Genomic DNA, 17,456 nt, shown 5'->3' with positions numbered 1-17,456 from the left:
GTGATGAATGTATTCCATTATTCTGAAGAAGTCTATTAAAAAAGACATTTACTTTATATTGCACTTCCTTTAATGCAATTTAAAAGTATTTTTATGTTAATTTCTTGCGGCTTTGTTGCCAACTGCCCAGCAATTAGCCCAAATACATGAAAACCACACCCCCAAATGCTTTTGAGTCATTCTTAGTTGCTTGCCCAACCGAACCAAATGTAATGTTCGATACTGATACCTTATGATACCTCCAAAAAAAAAGCAGTTCAACTTGTTTTTTACAGCTCCTTATTGTTATTGTTTATTACATATAAAGATTGTGTTTACTTTGCAGCTTTTGCTTTGTTGTTTTTATTGTATTATTGTATTTTTTTGTTGTTTTGTATTTGTATTTTTCTGTTGTTAAATGCAACTGGTTCGATTTTACATTCTCTTGACGAGAGCCTTGAGCTGTGGCTGCCTGAATCGAATTGTAATTCCGCGAAAAAGCAAAACCGATTCAGCTGTGCGATTGACCTTGACAAGTGGGTTCAATCGAGTCGGCTATAGGATGAAAAAGTTCACCACGAATCGAAACACCTTGCTCAGAGTGCTATTCGATTCAGGTCGCTCCGGGGTTTCGTCTCTCAATTCAGCACCTTCCACCAGATGGGCATCCAATTCGGCCTCCAATTCTGCCCCATAACGAAGGATATACCACTCGGCCAGGAAGTAGATAACCAGTGTGATGAGGGCAAACTTAATGTAGATCTTAAAAATGTCGAATATGTACAGAAAGATCTGATGCAGCAGCTCCATTAGATCCATTATTGCGGTCCACGTTGCGTATACTCAATGCAAAACTTTGGATCTATCTGCTTCGTGTTGCGTTCGTCGGCCGATCAGGGTTTTGCGATTTTGTAAATGAGGTCGTGTTCGGTTAGCTCGATTATGCAATTGTTAGCCCAAAGTTTTCGTGTCTTTCGTGATGATGCACATTTCGCTTTCGGCGCCTTGACTGATGTTGATGTCGCCTCATTTGCATTTGATCGCGTTGATTGTTGATGAGCGCGGCACAAAAGTGCGTGTATTTCTCGCTATATCTCTCAATGGTCAGCCATTGGGCAGGCGCCTTAATTATGGTAATTTGTTCGGAGCATTTCGGCCTTTCTTTCACCTTTCTTTCTTCGCTGGCTCAGACCTCTATAATGGCTCCCTGTAAAAACAAATTTCGTTTTAATTTGATTGGAAATTAATTTGATATACACACAAAGCCAAACGAAAGGGTAAACAAATTGGATTGCGAAAAAGTGGTCCAAAAAAATGGAGCACAAGGTGTGACCGAAATAGGAGACTTGCCTTGCCCATCGATCTTATGGAAATTTCATGCTTGGGGCAGGTCGGATTACTTAATTAGCATGGAAAATGGTTTTTGGCTAGATTGAATATTAATATGCAAAGAGATAAATGGGTTGGCTGAAAAACCAGATCGAATTTGTTAAAGTAAACCTTGATTTAGCCAAAGGTTTTGTAATAAAATATAAGTAGAAAGAGAAAGAATGGATTGAAAATTCATATGATATGTTAATCAAATGAAAAGCTGAAAGACTAGTTTAAAGTCTAGTAAACAAAATACAGTTTTTTTCATAATTAATTACTTTGAAACTTTTGATTAATTAATGTTTTAAGAATGGCTAAAAATGTATCAAACAAATTTGGGTTTATTCCACTGATCATTTATTTTTTCACCCAGAAATTAATTTATAATTTACAAATTAACAAATTTGTAATCTTTAAAATCCCATAAATAGACTCATTTACAAAATCATCATCATTTTGGTAATTTGCACACTAAAGTCATTAAAAACAATCAAATTTTTTGTATCCCAAAACAACCTATCAAACTAAAGACCTAAAATAAACCCAATCATAAAAAAATGAGGCAGTAAAATTTGAAAACAAACAAAGACTGTTTAGTCCACTTCACCTCCATGATGACCCTGATAATGAACGCTTTAATCCTAATTTTTCATCTTTTTTATGAATTTTAAAATTTAAGAGTTCAATTAAAAATGGTTCAAAGATCAATCAACTATCACTGTTACTTGAACTGGCAGTTGACCCTGTTTATTTATATTTAAAATGCTTATAAACTTAAAAATTCAAGTCAATCCAAGGGGACCCAAGCTATAAATGGTTACCACTTTACCTATAATTTAGCAATCATGATCAAAATCACTGTGAGTACTGCAATGTTTGTATGGTATTTTTGTCCCCTTTTTTTTAGAGACTAAGCCTCTGCCAGCTGCCATTCGTCAGCGGGCAGATCGACAATTCAAGACAGACCCAAGTCAAAACTGGCCGAAGATTGCATCTTTTGGATTTGAATACACTTGACAATCGCTTAACGCAAACCGACTTAACCTTACCCAAGACGAGATGTTCGAAAAATGGTGAAGAGACGAGGAGGAGGCGCAGGCGGGGGAGAAGCCTCCTCTTCGGCAACTCGATAATCGCAGCAATTATACTAAGCACACAAATCAACTTCAACTTGGAGGAGACCTGTTCGAAAGACGACTCTCAGCTGGAGCACTGGGAAAACGAGCCGCCTCGAAATGTTTTGCATTAATTTCAAAACGCATGCGAAAAAGACGCAACATATTTATAAGACAGAAAAAAAAACCCAAACTGCAATGGGCAGAGGCAAAAAAAAAAACACAAAAAACAACAAAAAAACCAGTTGCAAATATGGCATACAAAGTGGATAGCCTTCGCTTACGAGTAGGATTTTAGAGTGCGTCTCTTCCTGCCAATTGTCGGATGCAAAAATGGCAAATGCTGAAGTTGAACTGTCGCATAAAATCAGCAGAGTCTGCAGAATAACACTCCGGCCAGATTCACAGTGACAGGTCGACCAAAATGGTCAAGAAGATTTCGCAGAAGCAGCCTCTCCACATCTTCACATCTCCACAGCGAAGATGAGATTCAGTTTCGAGCGGTGAGCTTGTGCGTGGATCTACCGGTTTTTCGAGACCAGACCCAGACACCTTGAAAGACCTTCTGACATTTGCCGATTTTCATACTCTATGTTTCTTTGCACCAACTGGTCATTTGAAGATGCTCTTAGAAAACGTTGACACAAATTTAATATTGAAAATCTTCAAGGATATTTAGCAGGCATAAAAAGTATTGTTATTGTAATTATTTGCTTTTAGAAGGCAATTGGAATTGTTCCGATTAATTTTTTTTTTGGGGGGCAAACTAAATAGAGTTTAAAAAGACAAGAGTATAAGGAGTATTAGTCGTTAAGTTGTTAAATAAAAAACAAAGACTCAAATAACTCTTGTTTTCATTTCCCTATTTTAAGATCTAAATATAAACAGGAATCTTTTATTCATTTTTAAGGTAATATTTATTTAAACTAATATAAATTATTTTGTTGTGCTTACATAATATATTATATAGTTAATTATTTTTCATATATTAAGAAATTTCGTATAAATATATAATTTTTCAATTATTAAATATTATTATTAAATTATTTGTATTCTTCCCAAAGTTTGTAAGAGCATTTAAGCTTCCTCAAGCCAAATCCCAGCATCCCTTCTGGTAAATGAATTTAATTTGCGCAATTTATTGAATACAATTTCAACATCGTAAAGCCGAGTTAATGAAATAATTTCTTGTTTTGCTCCGCCTTCTGCCCTCATCATGTCGCATCGCATTTCTGTTCATATTTTGCATGAAATTCGCGTCACATTGTAAATTATTTAGTTGCATATTAATTAGTGGACACTTCCAGCAAATCGTAACAAAGAAACAACAATCATAGCCACATTGGTCTATGGAAGAGGCAAAAAAATATTGTTTAAGCTTCTTACATAATGCAAATGGTGTTAACTTGACTCCAGTTACCACAGTTCGTGGTTGCTTTTGTTGTCGTCTAGCCCATAAAAAATAACGTGAACCGAAATGTGGGGAAAAACGAATGTGGGTGAATGGTCAAGAAAAGTAACATTTTGTGATTTATAATTCCCAGCAGCTGGGGGCCACTCGTGGGTTAACGTGGAGGGTGGGTTAATGGTGCCAAACAAAACTGTGTCACAAATTGTGCCGCTTTCGGTTAATGACTGAAATTTAAATAGACTTTTAATTAGGCCTTTGGTTTGCGTTTTGGCTTCGATTTGGATTTAAATTTGGATTTTGAATTTCGTATGTTCATTTGCCTAAAGACGCGATATTTCCGCGGTTGTAGCAGTTGTAGGCTTATTTCTTATGCACGAACGACTGGCATTGCGTAGGTGTATAGTATAGTATATATGGTATATAATTACCTGCGATTATTTCGCTTTGCTGTACGCGGAAACGAAATATATCAGTCTCCCGTTGGGGCATACAAAACTTGAACTACTTCTTCAACTCCAACTCTTTTCCTTCTCATTTAAATTCGGTTGGGTGGCTGTGTGTGTGGATGGGGTGTGGATGTATTTCCACACATCCACTCGATGGGTAACGATTATGATTGGCACACATAGATTACAGGAGGTGTTTGCACTCGTTTTTACTTGCACAAGTTTTCAACACCTTTTGAGTACGTTTTCGTATTTGAATTTTTTGTTTAGAGTTAAGAAGTCATAGGGTTGCTTTAGCAGTAACTTTAACAACAATCTGATGAATAAAATAATTTTAAAGATTTAAAAAAAAATGTTTGCACCCAAAACTCTAAATAATTTTAATCGCATAACGTACACGCAATAAAGAAAAACTAAAAATTTAGTTTTAATAAGTGAGACTTTTAAATAAACTACAGCCCGTATTGAAGTAAAAGTATTAAATAAATATTAAATAATGTAACCTATACTTTTCAGTTTTATTTATATATTTTAGTCTAAGGCCTTATTTTTAAACCATTTATAACTTATATTCATTCAAAATAATTTAAAATTCATGTAACAACAGTTTTGTTTCTATGACAACTTTTCTTGGGTGTATGTATAATCGATAATAAAAAGTAGAAATATTCAAATTAATATTGCATTTAAAAAAATCTACCTATACAAGGTTGATAGACAATTATAACAATTGTTTTTTTACCCTAACTTATTTAATCTTAACATCATCTACATTATAATGCCACCTCCCACATTTGCTTCAAAACTATTCCGGAAGATGCTAATCCAGTGAAGGGCGATTAGCTAACTTATTATGTCGGCTAACCATTTTCAGCTTCCTCTTCCCGTTTCAACGTCACAGTGAACATTCACCAACCATTTAGGCCGCGTTTGTGTACATTTCCCAATGCTGGTAGTGTTTGTACTCGCATTTTATAAAGCTCTTATCATAAGGTCATTAGGGGGCCAAACTACTTACCGCATTATTTATCCAACGCTATATAAACATTATCTTCTTATCGAAATAAACAAAATTGAACACAAACGTCGCAACACAAACAAATAATTTTTGATACTTGCCAAGCTTCTTCTTTTTTGTCTGATCGAAAGCTGGATACCATATGGCTAACAGCTGATTGCTGTCAAGTTTAGCTTTAAAGAGATTTAATGTGCAAGGGAGACAACTATAGATATTAAACTGTGTATATATATATATATATATATATGAAGATCAGATAAAGCTCCACGGGAAAGCTTTACTGGAAAAATATTTTTTAAAAGTTAAACTAATTGTAAAACTTAAATATATAAATCACATACAAAATTCTATTTTTGTTTAAAATGGTTTTTGCCCCTACATTTAAATAATTGATTGATGCAAAGACTGCTTTTAAAACCTTTAAAGTTCAAGTTTACGTTTAGTCTTAAAGCCTTGCGGACAAAAGCTAAAATTACTGTGGACAACAGCTTTTTGCTGTTTAAAAACAAAACATTTTATAATTTTCTGCTTGTGACAGCATTTTGTACTGACCGAAGTCAGCAAATCAACGACTGTTTATTTTGTGGGTCTCCGTTTTGTTTACTCAAGGAAAGAAAATCACATGAACTGTTTGTATAAATTTGTTTGCCGCTCTGAACTTCGTAAAGAGAGATGTCTTTTATTTAATTTATTGTTTTTTTTTAGATAAGCAAAATCAAAATATATATTTTGGTTTATGGAAATTAAATCTTAGGCAAGGACAGTTTTAAAAGAGGAGTTAATAGTAATTTAAACTGCATGTTAAAGTTTGTTGATCTGAATTGAGTACTGGATACAAAGTTAAATATGGGGATGAACATCCTGTTCGGAATCTTAATTGTCCAGTTTGGCCATTTATTATATAACATATGGGAGTATGTAGGTCTTCCAAAGAAAATAGAGTAAAATGCCGGCGTACTTTATGAACGGATTTAAAAAGGAAAGCAACATAAAAATCAAGAAGAGTCCCAAAGGAAATTCAGGCATTATCACAGCATATAAAACCAGATCTATAGTCATTATTTTGTACATCTTGTTCCTTTATCCTTTACTTCTGCTTTGTTTCAGACCTTAAAAAAAAAGAGTAGAAGATGTCGATTTTTGTTGATTGCAGTTGTAATTAAAACTATTACATATTGAACTACTTATCGGTTTGTTTGTGCAGAATAAAAGTAACTAACAGAAAACTTACCGTAGAATAAACTATAAAAATCGAAATAATCGAACTTAAAAAACACACTTCTTGTCGTTTCGCAGACCACGAACCAAATGATTAAAAGCTTATTCCCACCAAGCTGAGATTAATTGCATTAAATATTTTTTGCTATGTAAAACATTGTATGTATGATAGAACGAATGTCTTTCGAAACTAAAATTAGTATTAAAATAAAATAGGTTCATAAATATAACCATTTCTTTTTGAATTTTTATATATTTGTTTCTTGATATTTTCAAACTTAGCTTTCTTGAAGAGCTTTATTTGATCACTGACAAAAGCTAAAATACCCATAGTGTTTGACTTTTCATTGCCTTAAGCCCTCTGGTTCAACTGCTTAGCTCAGCAAAAAGTACTTATAAAACGCTTTTTTGTATTGTTAATAATTTTTGTTCTTTTTACTTTTGATCACGTTGTTATGTTTTTCCATATAAATGTTTCGTAAAGCTTTTATTCACCATCCATTATCTTAGTTTGCAATTTTTCTGTCAGGAATATTTAAGTTTGTTTAAGGTCCAAATGCTTAAGAACTGTTATCGAGGCATTCCGTTTTGTTATACACATTTTGTAAATCTTTTTCCATTTCGGTAAGCCATTCATCACAATACGGGAGTAAATACGTCTTGGCACCGTAGTTAAAAGCAATCACGGCGAACCTTGTTATAGTCTGAGTTGAAAATAGCAGCCTGAAAAGCAAAAAAGCCCAAATTGGCAGTCCAGGCATTGTCACGTAATATAGAACAAGATCTATAAAAAATAAGAATAACCATTCTTTCATCTTGAACAAATGTGTTCCTTGTCTTCTTTTCCTATTTTGTTTTCCTTTACTTCCGGTCTCTAGAAAGAATCTGTAAGACAAAAGTTTTATTTCTTTGAAAATTAAATATACAAAGCCCTAAAAATTGTATATAAAACTTGAATTGGTTGTATATACTTTTACAATACTTACAGCAGAATTGTTTAAGAAAGAAATAAACAGTAAAAACTTAAAGCGTTGCAGAACGATCAGATTACTTCAAAAATTGCACTTGTTGTCGGTTCGAAACCCCAAACCATATGATCAAAAGCTTATTTCAAGTAAGTTGAGACCCCTCGATGAATGAATCCAATGAATGGATTTGAATTCCCAAAGCTTTGTGTGAATAAATGAATATAATTGCCAAGTTTCAAAGAATTGGGTAAACGGAAACTCGAAGAAGTTGACTAGATTTAGAGATTTTCTGGAAGTTATTTAAATTTATTCCTACTGCCTGATTGCATTTTCTGTTGAAACAAAAATCATTACAATTTTAAATTTCTCCGTGAATTTGTTTTGTGAATGAGTCTTTATTTTCAGGGCCTACAACAAAATTTAATTCAAAAATTTAGTCCCTTGGTTAAGATAAACTAATGAAATTCAGTGATGCGTATGTTGAAAAATAAAATATATATTTTTATATTGTGCAATTTCATTTTCTTAATTTTTTTTTTGGTGAATTATGAATAGCTTGAGTTGATCACTGACAAAAGCTGAGATAGTTCTCGTATTTTGTTTTCCTTGCTTCAAACCTTTTAAGTGCCAGCAAAAATCTTAAAATACCACAAAATTTTCTTTTTTTTTATTTATAATTTCTCAAATCATTTTTATTAATAAAAAGTCGGTTATATTTTTAAATTGTTTTTATTTTATTTTTGCCCTTGTGCACATCACAAGCAAAGTTTTTCTTTACAAATTTAAATGAAGATGAAAGTTGGTGTGTATATTTAACAATGAAAGGAATGTGTTTTTCTTTAACATATTTACAATGAATAATTTTGGGGAACACTCGAAACTTTTGGGATAGCGCCAATTTAGGGTTTTAAGTTTTTTTGTGACAACAACAACAAGAACAACGAGTACAAAGCTAATTAAACTCATTCGATGGCCTCGATTATTTCATATTCTTCATCCAAAGAATGATCATAATCGATGTTGTATTTGTTCTTGATCTTGCTCTTGTAATCCTTGAGCTCCGCATCATTTTCGAATTTATTTGTATTATATCGCTGTTTGCCTCGTGCGCTGTTGCTGTTGCTGTTGTTTTTGTTGCCGGATTGAAGGGTATTATGGGGACGATTCCTAGATCTAGTTTGGTTGCTTTCCCTATCTCTATGGTTAACTCTACTAGGCTTTGATTTTCTTTCGCTATTTTTACTAGAATTATGTTGCTTTTGATGCTGATGTTGCTGTTGCTGTTGCTGCTGCTGCTGTGATGATGAGTATGACGATTGAGGATTGGTACTTGGTGTGGTAAATCTCATGCTACCTCTAAAGCTATTTTTGGTCATTTTACTGTAGTCGCTGCTATCTACGATTCTATTGTTGCTATTAATTCCGCTGATGTTGCTGTTGAGTTGTAGCTGATGTTGCTGCTGTTGATATTGCAGCTGCTGCTGCTGCTGTTGCTGTTGCTTTTGAAATTGCCGATGTCTTCCGCCGCGCTGTCTGGTTCCGTTTGCTGTCCCAATCTTATACTCATCATCGGCCTCATATCATACTTCATTCTTCTGCTGCTGGCGCTCTGGGATGCGATATAATTCGTCGTTGTTCTGGTAGAGTTGCTCCGAACCCTCGCAGTTCACATTCGACCACCAGTCGCAGACCCTTACGGCCTGATTGAAAACCGTTCCATTCGGACAGAGGAAGGAGTATTGGTGGCCAGAGTGCAGGCACCAATGCCAGACCTGGAATTAAATAGTAAATTGACATTTAAAAATCATAATCAATGGTGATTGACAAATCATTTGTGTTTTTTGTTGTTGGCACATTTAAAAAAAACACTCGTTTGTAGTTTGTAAAGCTTAATCCAAAAGTGATCCATTAAGGGAGTTTTGAAAGTTCTACTTGATATTGACTTTTATTTTGAAACTTAAGTTAGTTTTAATTTATTTTTTTTGAAAACTTGTTTTGCTTTTGCAGGATTTGTTAATGAAAGTTCTTGTTTTTAATTTTCTACTTTATATTGGTAATTATTTTGTTTAATTTTGTTTAAATCCCACCTGACAACGAGTCTCTGTATCGGCATAGTAACCCGGCTGGCGTCCCTGGCAATTGAAGGCCAGACCTTTGGGCACGGCATCGTAGGCGGGATAATCCTCACCAGCAGTATAGCCATCGATTTGCTAAAAATATAAAAAGGGTTAAACAATTTAAAAAATAATCCAAGTATCCAATAATAAATTACATAAATAATAGTAATAAATATTATTTTGTACTGACAAATCCTTTATCTGGAACTTTAAAAAACTAACATCTAATGATTAATACTAACAATACATACAATTTTTACATTATGGTTGTTGCAAATATCAATTAATATATAAACAATTATTGTAAGAATGTTTTAGTATTTGCTGATCAAACGATTTCTTGACACCAAAATTTGTATTCAACTTGTCATAACATTACCCCCATTTTTGTTTATTTAAAATGCAGTATTATAAGTTAAATAATAATGTAGTTAAAAGTAATTCTCTTGCACACCAGATGTGGAATTATATTATGACTTTGTAGATCTCTCGTGTGAATTATCTCAGCGCAGTCAGCCCAGCGACCTTCAATTGTGGGTGGCAGTGTGGCAGTGTGGCAGTGTGGGAGGTGGGACTGGTGGCACATGTGGCAGCCAAACATTGCCCAAGCATAGCAGCAAAATGAACTCTAAACAATAACAAATTACAATTTGAAACAATTGCCACACAAACAACAAATTTAAAATGCAAATGCAAGAGCCCAAAAAACTGTCGAAAAAAAAGAAACGAAACCAACAAAAGAACCAGCGAGTGTTGAAAATTGTGCACTTGCAACAGTTGCAAATAATTGCGGGGAAGTTTCGGGCGAAAAAAGAAGGGGGGGACTATGTGACAACCAACTGTCAATCTCATGCGTACGAAACCATGAAAAGCCGAAAAGAGCAAAATAAAACAATAAAACTCGACGGCTTCAACACGGATCACAACACAGCACCCACAGCACCCACAACACACACAACACACCACACCACACATATCGAAGTTGGAAAAAGATGTGATTCTTTTGTGTCGATCTCACTAGGGAACAGACCCATCCATTGGTTCCAGCCTCATTTGTTCAGTTGTTCATTTGTGCATTTGTGCCCCCGTGTGTTGCATCTTCGGCGGCTGTCTATCTTGATCTTGCCTCGATTTCTTATCCCCATTGTTGCCGCCGTTACGCTCAAATAAATCTCTCTCCCTTTTGGCCCATCTCGGCTTTCAAGGGGTTAAAGTTGCCGCCGTCGGCGCTTGCCTATTTGGGTTAATGCTGAGTTTATGCTAATTGAAGATGTTGGGACAGGGCAAAGTGATTGGCAATGTGCAGCACTTTGATGGGGTGGGAAAAAAAGCTTACAAGTTGGGGTTTTCTTCATGGGAAACATTGGGGAGTATATGGGGAATGTTAACGAGTTTTATTCAAGGATGTCCCAAGACTTAACTGGCTTGTCAATAAAATTAGAGATTATTTAAATTGAAATAAGAAGCTAAAGACATTTTTCATTTCTATCGAAATTAAAAACAATTCACAACAATTATGGAAAATATTTAGGATTTAAGAAAATATAATCAAGAACCTTACTGGAATCAATATAGATTTCTTTATTTATTTTAACCACAAGAGATTATTAAAGATAATTTAATTTTCCCCCTCAATTTATTTTGTAAACAAATAAAATTTTTATATAATTACTGCAAGAATTATGATTTCACAAAATAAAATAAAGACTTTACTAGTTAATTAATTAAATAAAAGGGATAACAAAACCAATAAGAAGATTAAGACATTTTTGTGTTCTAAAGAAATTAATCACAAATCAATTAAAAATACCTCAAAATATGTGATTGATTCCTCATTTTTCAATATTTTTCATTTTTCTTAGTGCACCTTGAATGCACCGTCTACTCCAATCCCATTTCGATTGCATTGCGAATTCGAGTTGCCTCGTTTCTCGTCCTAACTTTTCTCAATCACTTGCAATTTTCACGCTAATAACTTTCCAGGGTTTTTTAACATTTTCAACGGCAACAAAAGACGCGAACAACAAACTATATAGACCGCCCATTGCCTCAGTAACCCAAAAAGCGGACAAGATGCCACTCTCGACTCATTCCGAATCCCAATCGCAGTCCCCGCACACCATCAATTATTTCCCTCCACTCTCAACCTTTGGCCAGAGCATTTTCCTTTAAATACCAACTCGCTGCCAGCGGACGCGACTAAGCCAACTAACCGAGATGGAATGATGGGACTTCGGCATGGGAGTTACAACTGGAAAATGGTTAATTTTCCCTGCATTTTCCTTTTATTTCTGTTTGACGAGCGCGCGGCTGAGGGGCAACCAAGGCTAATTGATAATGTAACACAGCGGAGATTGCCTCAAATGGGGAAAAGCGAATGTTGTTTACCCTTTTTTTAATTATTAAAATCTATTTGATAAATGCTACTAAGATATTTATTTCTGTTGTTAAGAAACGTGGATATTGTATGAGTATTCCTCAAAATAAATAAATAAATTTTTGGTAATAGTTATTGAAGTAAAGAGAGTCATTTCTGAAAATAAATATTTTTACATTTAAGCTTTTCCTTTAATGCTTTAAATTATTCTGTTAACAAATAAATAAACGAAAATGTTATTCATTATCTTTTCAAATTAAATGTACAAAAATAAATAAATAATTAATTCATAAGAAAATGTTTTTGTAAATACTTGAAGTACTCTGTGCAACCTTTTTTAGTTAGTGAACTTAACTTAGAGGAAGAAAGACTCATGACGACACCTTTTTAGAAAGATGCGTCCCCCATCTTGAGGGAGCTTTGGTTTTACTTTTTTCTGTGTGTTTCTGGCCTGGGACGTGAGAAGTTGTCTAACACTTTGGCAGACAGGTTGTCTGCTTCGTGTGTTGGCTACTCCTCCCCTCGGCGCCCCCAATTCTTCTGCAGCTTCTTCTGGCTTTATTTGGGCTCTTCTGCACTTGCAAAATTGCATGCTGCATGAAAAGAAGATGGCCAGAAGGGAGAAAGGGGGGCCACAGGCACTTTTTGGGCTATTTTTTTTGTGGCAACAATTGTAATTGTTGCTGGTGTTGCCAGTTGCTGGTGTTGTTGCTGTTGCTGCTGCTGCTTCTGCTGCTGCTGCCGCCGTGGCTGCAACTTTGCGTGGGAGTTTGTTGTTGCTGGCGTGCCGAATGTTGTTGCTAGTTGAGATCCCTATCAAACAAGAGACAAATGGTGTGCGCAATCTTTTTACTCGGAATGAATGTAGGAAATTATCTCAGATGACACTTTTTTTGTGTGCCGCCGCTGTTGTTGCTCATGTTGATACAGCAACGATACGGACAAATGGGAAAAGACGCGGCCAATGAAGTTGTCAAATCAATGTTGGCCAAATTATTCAATAGGCCATTTCCCAAGCTCATAAAAACCCTTAGACAAAAGGTATCTGCCAGTAATTGCGGTTCATAAAAGCGATCAAAAGGGGAAAGGGAGTTTTTTTGTGTAGGTCTTTTTGGGATTAGGATCGGGAAGAAGGCAACTCGGCTTACCCCATTGACACAGTTCCCTGCCAGCATCGAAAACAGTCCGAACACGACTATCAAAATGCAGGCGCTCCAGTGAAGATGTTGCTGCCGTCTATGTTGCTGCTGTTCATGGTGCTGCTGTGATTTGTTCGCTGTTGTTGTGGCTGCCATGATGTTTGTTGTTTTTTTTTTTTGGTGATTTTTTTTCTGTTTTTTTTTGGGTAATACGTAATTTAAATGTGATTTTTTTCCTATCTAAAAAATAAAAAACGAAAATCGAAAGAAAACGAGTCGAGTGGGTTGATGATATTAATTTTCTGTTTACAGCATTATGTTTCTTTTTTGGCCTTTTAGAAAGGAAGCATCTTCTTCTCTTTCTTGGCTTATGCGGTATATAATTAGATTTTATATCTAAATGTTTATTATGCTGCCGAGAGGAGGCAACCGCAATGGCTAATGGACAATCGACGATTGCTGCCGACGATGTTGCAGCTGCTGTCGCTTGCATTCACTTTTTGTGCGGCGGATTGGATGCTTTTAATGGAACTTAATTGATAATAACTCGAGTTGTTTAACTCGGAGCTAACGATATTGCGTTGCATTCTTGTTAAACACATTGTTGGATCGTAATTTGAGTATTCGAGAACCTGATTTTTAATAGCTTGTCTTGAAAACGTCATAATTGCATGCTTAAATTGGTGTCTTACGGATCCTTTCAACTTTGACATTTTTAAATAATAGAGAACATATTCAAAGCCACAGTCAACTTTTGAGTACTTGGTTATACTTAAAAACTTGTTTTTAAAGATTTGAATTATTATTGCATTTAAACAAAAATCTGTAAACAAAATCTATAAATAGGTTATATTTTTAAGGTAAGAAATACATCTGCTACTATTAAAAACAATGTTATTGACTGTTTTCAGCTAAAATCACTAAAAGTTAGTTCTAAAATGAGTCCTTTAATTTAATTTTAAATTGACCAAATTACAGTTTCTTTAAACTTATGATTTTAATAGAGTTCCATACACTTCAATGTGTATTATCTGTTACGTTTGGAGCCAATGTTCACATATCCTTTATGGAAAAAACTATGTATTTAGTTAGAAACAAAACGCGTTTTAAAAGTTTTTCCGCGCCTTAAGATGGTCTCTTTTTGGCTTAATGTTCACTATTGCATCTTTGCCAATTCGTTCTACCACTTTTTGCTCCTCTTGGGAACCAATTTGCGTAATTGATTGCTCAACTCGCAGCACAATTTGAATGCCACGCACTTTGCCGCGCTAACGAAACACACGCCACAACGTACTGTACGATCGTATCGTATCGTATTGGGATCTCGGGACTCACTTCAAAATCGTAACGAGCGAAGGAACAAGCGCTGGGGCTCTGCACGTGTTGCCGCGTTTGATGTTGATGCAAAAGTTGTAAAAAAATTCGCATCAATTTTAGTTTTATACTCAAGAGCAGAGCTGCGACTTCGCTTGGACTTGGGCTCTCTGCAGATGAGCGAGGCTGGCTGGCGGCTAAATCCACAGCGTCATCGTCATCGTTGGAATTACCAAAGAGCAACCTCATCGCCATAGAGACGAGGCTGGAAAAACTAAATCATCGTGTCTATTGATGCCTCGCTCGGCTGGTCTCGCATTTGGCTCTTTAAATCGCAGTTATTCTCTCATTCATGAGTGCGGGGGACTTTTTTTTTTATTTTTTGTTTTGTGTTTGGGTCCACACACTTAAAAGCCGCAGTCGGCTTTTGTTTTGTTTTCGCGGTTTGTTGATGTTTGCTATGGCTGTGTCGCAAAGCTGCGAAAAATTAGTGCAAATTTCAGCTTATTGATGATGCCACTTGGCCAACTTGGCGGCAATTCCATTTAATTGTCGCGCTTAGTGCGAAATTTTCGTTCATTAGCGCCGGATAAACGAAAGACTTAGGCAACGAACTTGATTTGCATTGGCTTGGAAAACGTAAGCAACAAATGCGGAAAGGAAAAGGCGTACAGAATGAAATTTTTTAAGTGTTAAAAGGTACTTCTTAAATAATGAAAATAAAAGAAATTCCCGCAATATGAATATAAATTTTAATTTGCTGTCAATATGATATATTTGTAATTTAAAATCTTGAAAAGGTAAATACGTAAAGATTTGTAACTTTTACAAAAAAAATAAAAATGTATTCAAGACAATTCTTGTTGTTTTACAAACAATCAATCAGTTTTTATTATATCTATTAACATTTTTGATATAAAAAAAATTTAATAATTAGTGATTGATTAAAAGTAAGGATAAAACGAAGGCAATAATTCTAATATAAATTGGGTCTTATTTTTAATTTTAAAGTGAAGTACAATAAAATGAATAAAATGAAGAATTCTTCATTAAATTTAGTGGTGCAGATTGGTTAAGGCATTAAGTGATACAAGCCTTAATTGGTAAATAACAATACATTCTAAAATGCTTTATTTTAGAAATAAGGGCATCGCCAGAACGTAAAATCCCATGAGGATGTTGCTTAAGCGATTCCGGCTTATTTCCCCATCATTTGCCAGCATTTAATTTCGATTTGCAAAAAATTATCATAAATTAGACTAATTAAAATAGAATGCTGCAATAAATTTCCATCGCTGCCTTTGGCAAGAGACATTCATTTGCTCTAGAATTGATGCTGATCCAGTCGCCGCTCACTTTCAAAAGATGTGCACGGTGGCAATCCGACTGCGAATCCGAAAACCGAATCCGGTTCATCGAGTGCGCTTCAATTGCTGAGACATCGACGGAGTCTCAAGACCTGGGACCCAGAGACGTGGTCGCTGCATTCTGGTTCACCTTCGAGAAAAGCAAAGCATTTGCAGTCGTCAGACAGTCAGATAGACAGACATTGCCAAACGTCTTTCGTGGCTTAGTTTTTCGCTTTTCAGTTTTGAGAGCGGTTCGTTTCGGCGGTGCTTGGATTGTGTGAGAAATTCCCTTAATCAGCGCCAGTTGCACTGCACCAGACCACCGAAAATGGGCAAGAGTTGACGTATGGATTTCTTGAAAATAACTTATGATCATTAGGCGTTGGTCACTCTCCCCCTCTTTTTCCTTTGCTGCCAATCAGGTTTCGTTTCCCAATTGATTTGTGGCTAATGCACAGTTAATCGATCGGTGCAGAAGTATTTTCCTACCACCCCCATTAATTTCCAATGATTTCACACGCCGCAGTCGACGGTAATTTACTCCATGCGACCTTGACTTTTACCCATTCGAAGGTTGAAGCCGGGCAGATCCATCATCGTCATCATCATCATAATCAGCGGTGGCGGTAACGCTTCTTCTTCTGAAAATTGTTTAATACGTGACGAAAACAATGATCAAGTAATTATGTGGCTTATAAATGTCGGCTTCCCGCGTCTCCATGAACGATATGATATGACAGTAAACGCATTTTTCGCTCAGCTTTTCCGTTTCCATTCTTTTGTCAGCCTTAATGGGCTTAATGCTGTAATTTATTAAATTAGTTTAGAAATGTTTTTTAATTCGCCTGCCAACAGTCATCTTTTGTGTGGAGAATTGGATTACCTTTAATGGCATTACATCAGGGTCACCGAAGTTTGACCTCTAACTGATCGCATTTTAACCATAAGTGGTTTTATGTTTGTGGCTTAAATCAATAGAGCATTATTGGAGTACTCTGAATTCTTGAAAGGTATCATATGCATATTTGATTTGAGTGCGTTCGGGTTACATATTTAAGAGTCACTGTGAACCTAAAGAGGTTATTATTTTGCCTAATGAGCAGCGATTGAAGAATATAAAGACCGAATTTTAAATGCTCGTTTAAGAATAGGTATAATTTTCTAACAACAATTTGAGGTATTCGTTTTTGTTAATTTTTTAAATGACTTTTAAGTATTCACATTCTAAAAAGCTACATGTTATGGAGATGTTTTATGATTATAGATAATAATTTTTATCTTAGATCATTGTTTTAAAAATATTAATAAACAGAATATCAGTATGGCCTTATGGGCAGTGAGTGGGGCAACTTGAGGCACTTTTTTTTATAAATATTTTAGTTGACTTTCAAGGACTACGTTCCAAAAAGCAAAATATTTTAGATAGGTTATTATAATAGATAATAATTTATGATTTAGATCATTATTTTAAAAACATATAAGTATTGTTTTCCCTTTTATTTAAATTTAAACTTAAATAAATAATGGCAACACATTTATCTGTGTAAGCCAAGTGGTTCAAGGCTTTTCCAGACTGCAGACTGCAGCCAGTTCATTCATCACTTGGTTCATCCCCAGCATCATTTGTCAATTGC

At 35.2% G+C, this 17,456-nt stretch overlaps 2 protein-coding genes and 1 long non-coding RNA gene across 5 annotated transcripts; all 3 read right to left on the bottom strand.

Moving 5' to 3' along the window:
* Positions 1 to 262: 262 nt before the first annotated feature.
* Positions 263 to 5,461, bottom strand: LOC108146383. 3 transcript variants are annotated; one of them, XM_017272376.2, is made up of 2 exons: positions 5,341 to 5,461; positions 263 to 1,186 (listed from the first exon to the last, which is right to left on the bottom strand). In XM_017272376.2, exon 2 carries the CDS (start codon positions 796 to 798, stop codon positions 535 to 537), a length of 264 nt encoding a protein of 87 aa, XP_017127865.1. In that variant the 5' UTR covers positions 799 to 1,186; positions 5,341 to 5,461; the 3' UTR covers positions 263 to 534. The 3 variants fall into 3 exon arrangements, with proteins under 3 accessions (XP_017127865.1, XP_041564153.1, XP_041564154.1); XM_041708219.1 differs by lacking the exon at positions 5,341 to 5,461 and adding an exon at positions 2,750 to 2,869; XM_041708220.1 differs by lacking the exon at positions 5,341 to 5,461 and adding an exon at positions 2,400 to 2,416.
* A 507-nt stretch (positions 5,462 to 5,968) lies between these two features.
* LOC121467101 lies at positions 5,969 to 6,638 on the bottom strand. Its single transcript, XR_005977218.1, has 2 exons — positions 6,572 to 6,638; positions 5,969 to 6,449 (listed from the first exon to the last, which is right to left on the bottom strand). It is a non-coding gene; the product is annotated as an uncharacterized LOC121467101 (long non-coding RNA).
* A 1,621-nt stretch (positions 6,639 to 8,259) lies between these two features.
* Positions 8,260 to 14,560, bottom strand: LOC108146381 (probable serine/threonine-protein kinase dyrk1). Its single transcript, XM_017272375.2, is given in 4 exon segments — positions 8,260 to 9,298; positions 9,614 to 9,736; positions 13,169 to 13,399; positions 14,495 to 14,560. Coding segments are annotated over 3 exon segments (1,080 nt in total). The 5' UTR covers positions 13,316 to 13,399; positions 14,495 to 14,560; the 3' UTR covers positions 8,260 to 8,488.
* Between the last annotated feature and the right edge of the window lie 2,896 nt (positions 14,561 to 17,456).

This window comes from Drosophila elegans, unplaced genomic scaffold, assembly GCF_018152505.1.
Source record: "Drosophila elegans isolate 14027-0461.03 unplaced genomic scaffold, ASM1815250v1 contig_208, whole genome shotgun sequence".
Taxonomy (NCBI): domain Eukaryota; kingdom Metazoa; phylum Arthropoda; class Insecta; order Diptera; family Drosophilidae; genus Drosophila; species Drosophila elegans.
This window is presented reverse-complemented; position numbering and strand designations above follow the sequence as displayed.

Excerpts from the sequence above, each read along its gene's own strand:
- LOC108146383 (XM_017272376.2), bottom strand. The coding sequence starts at position 798 with ATGGATCTAATGGAGCTGCTGCATCAGATCTTTCTGTACATATTCGAC.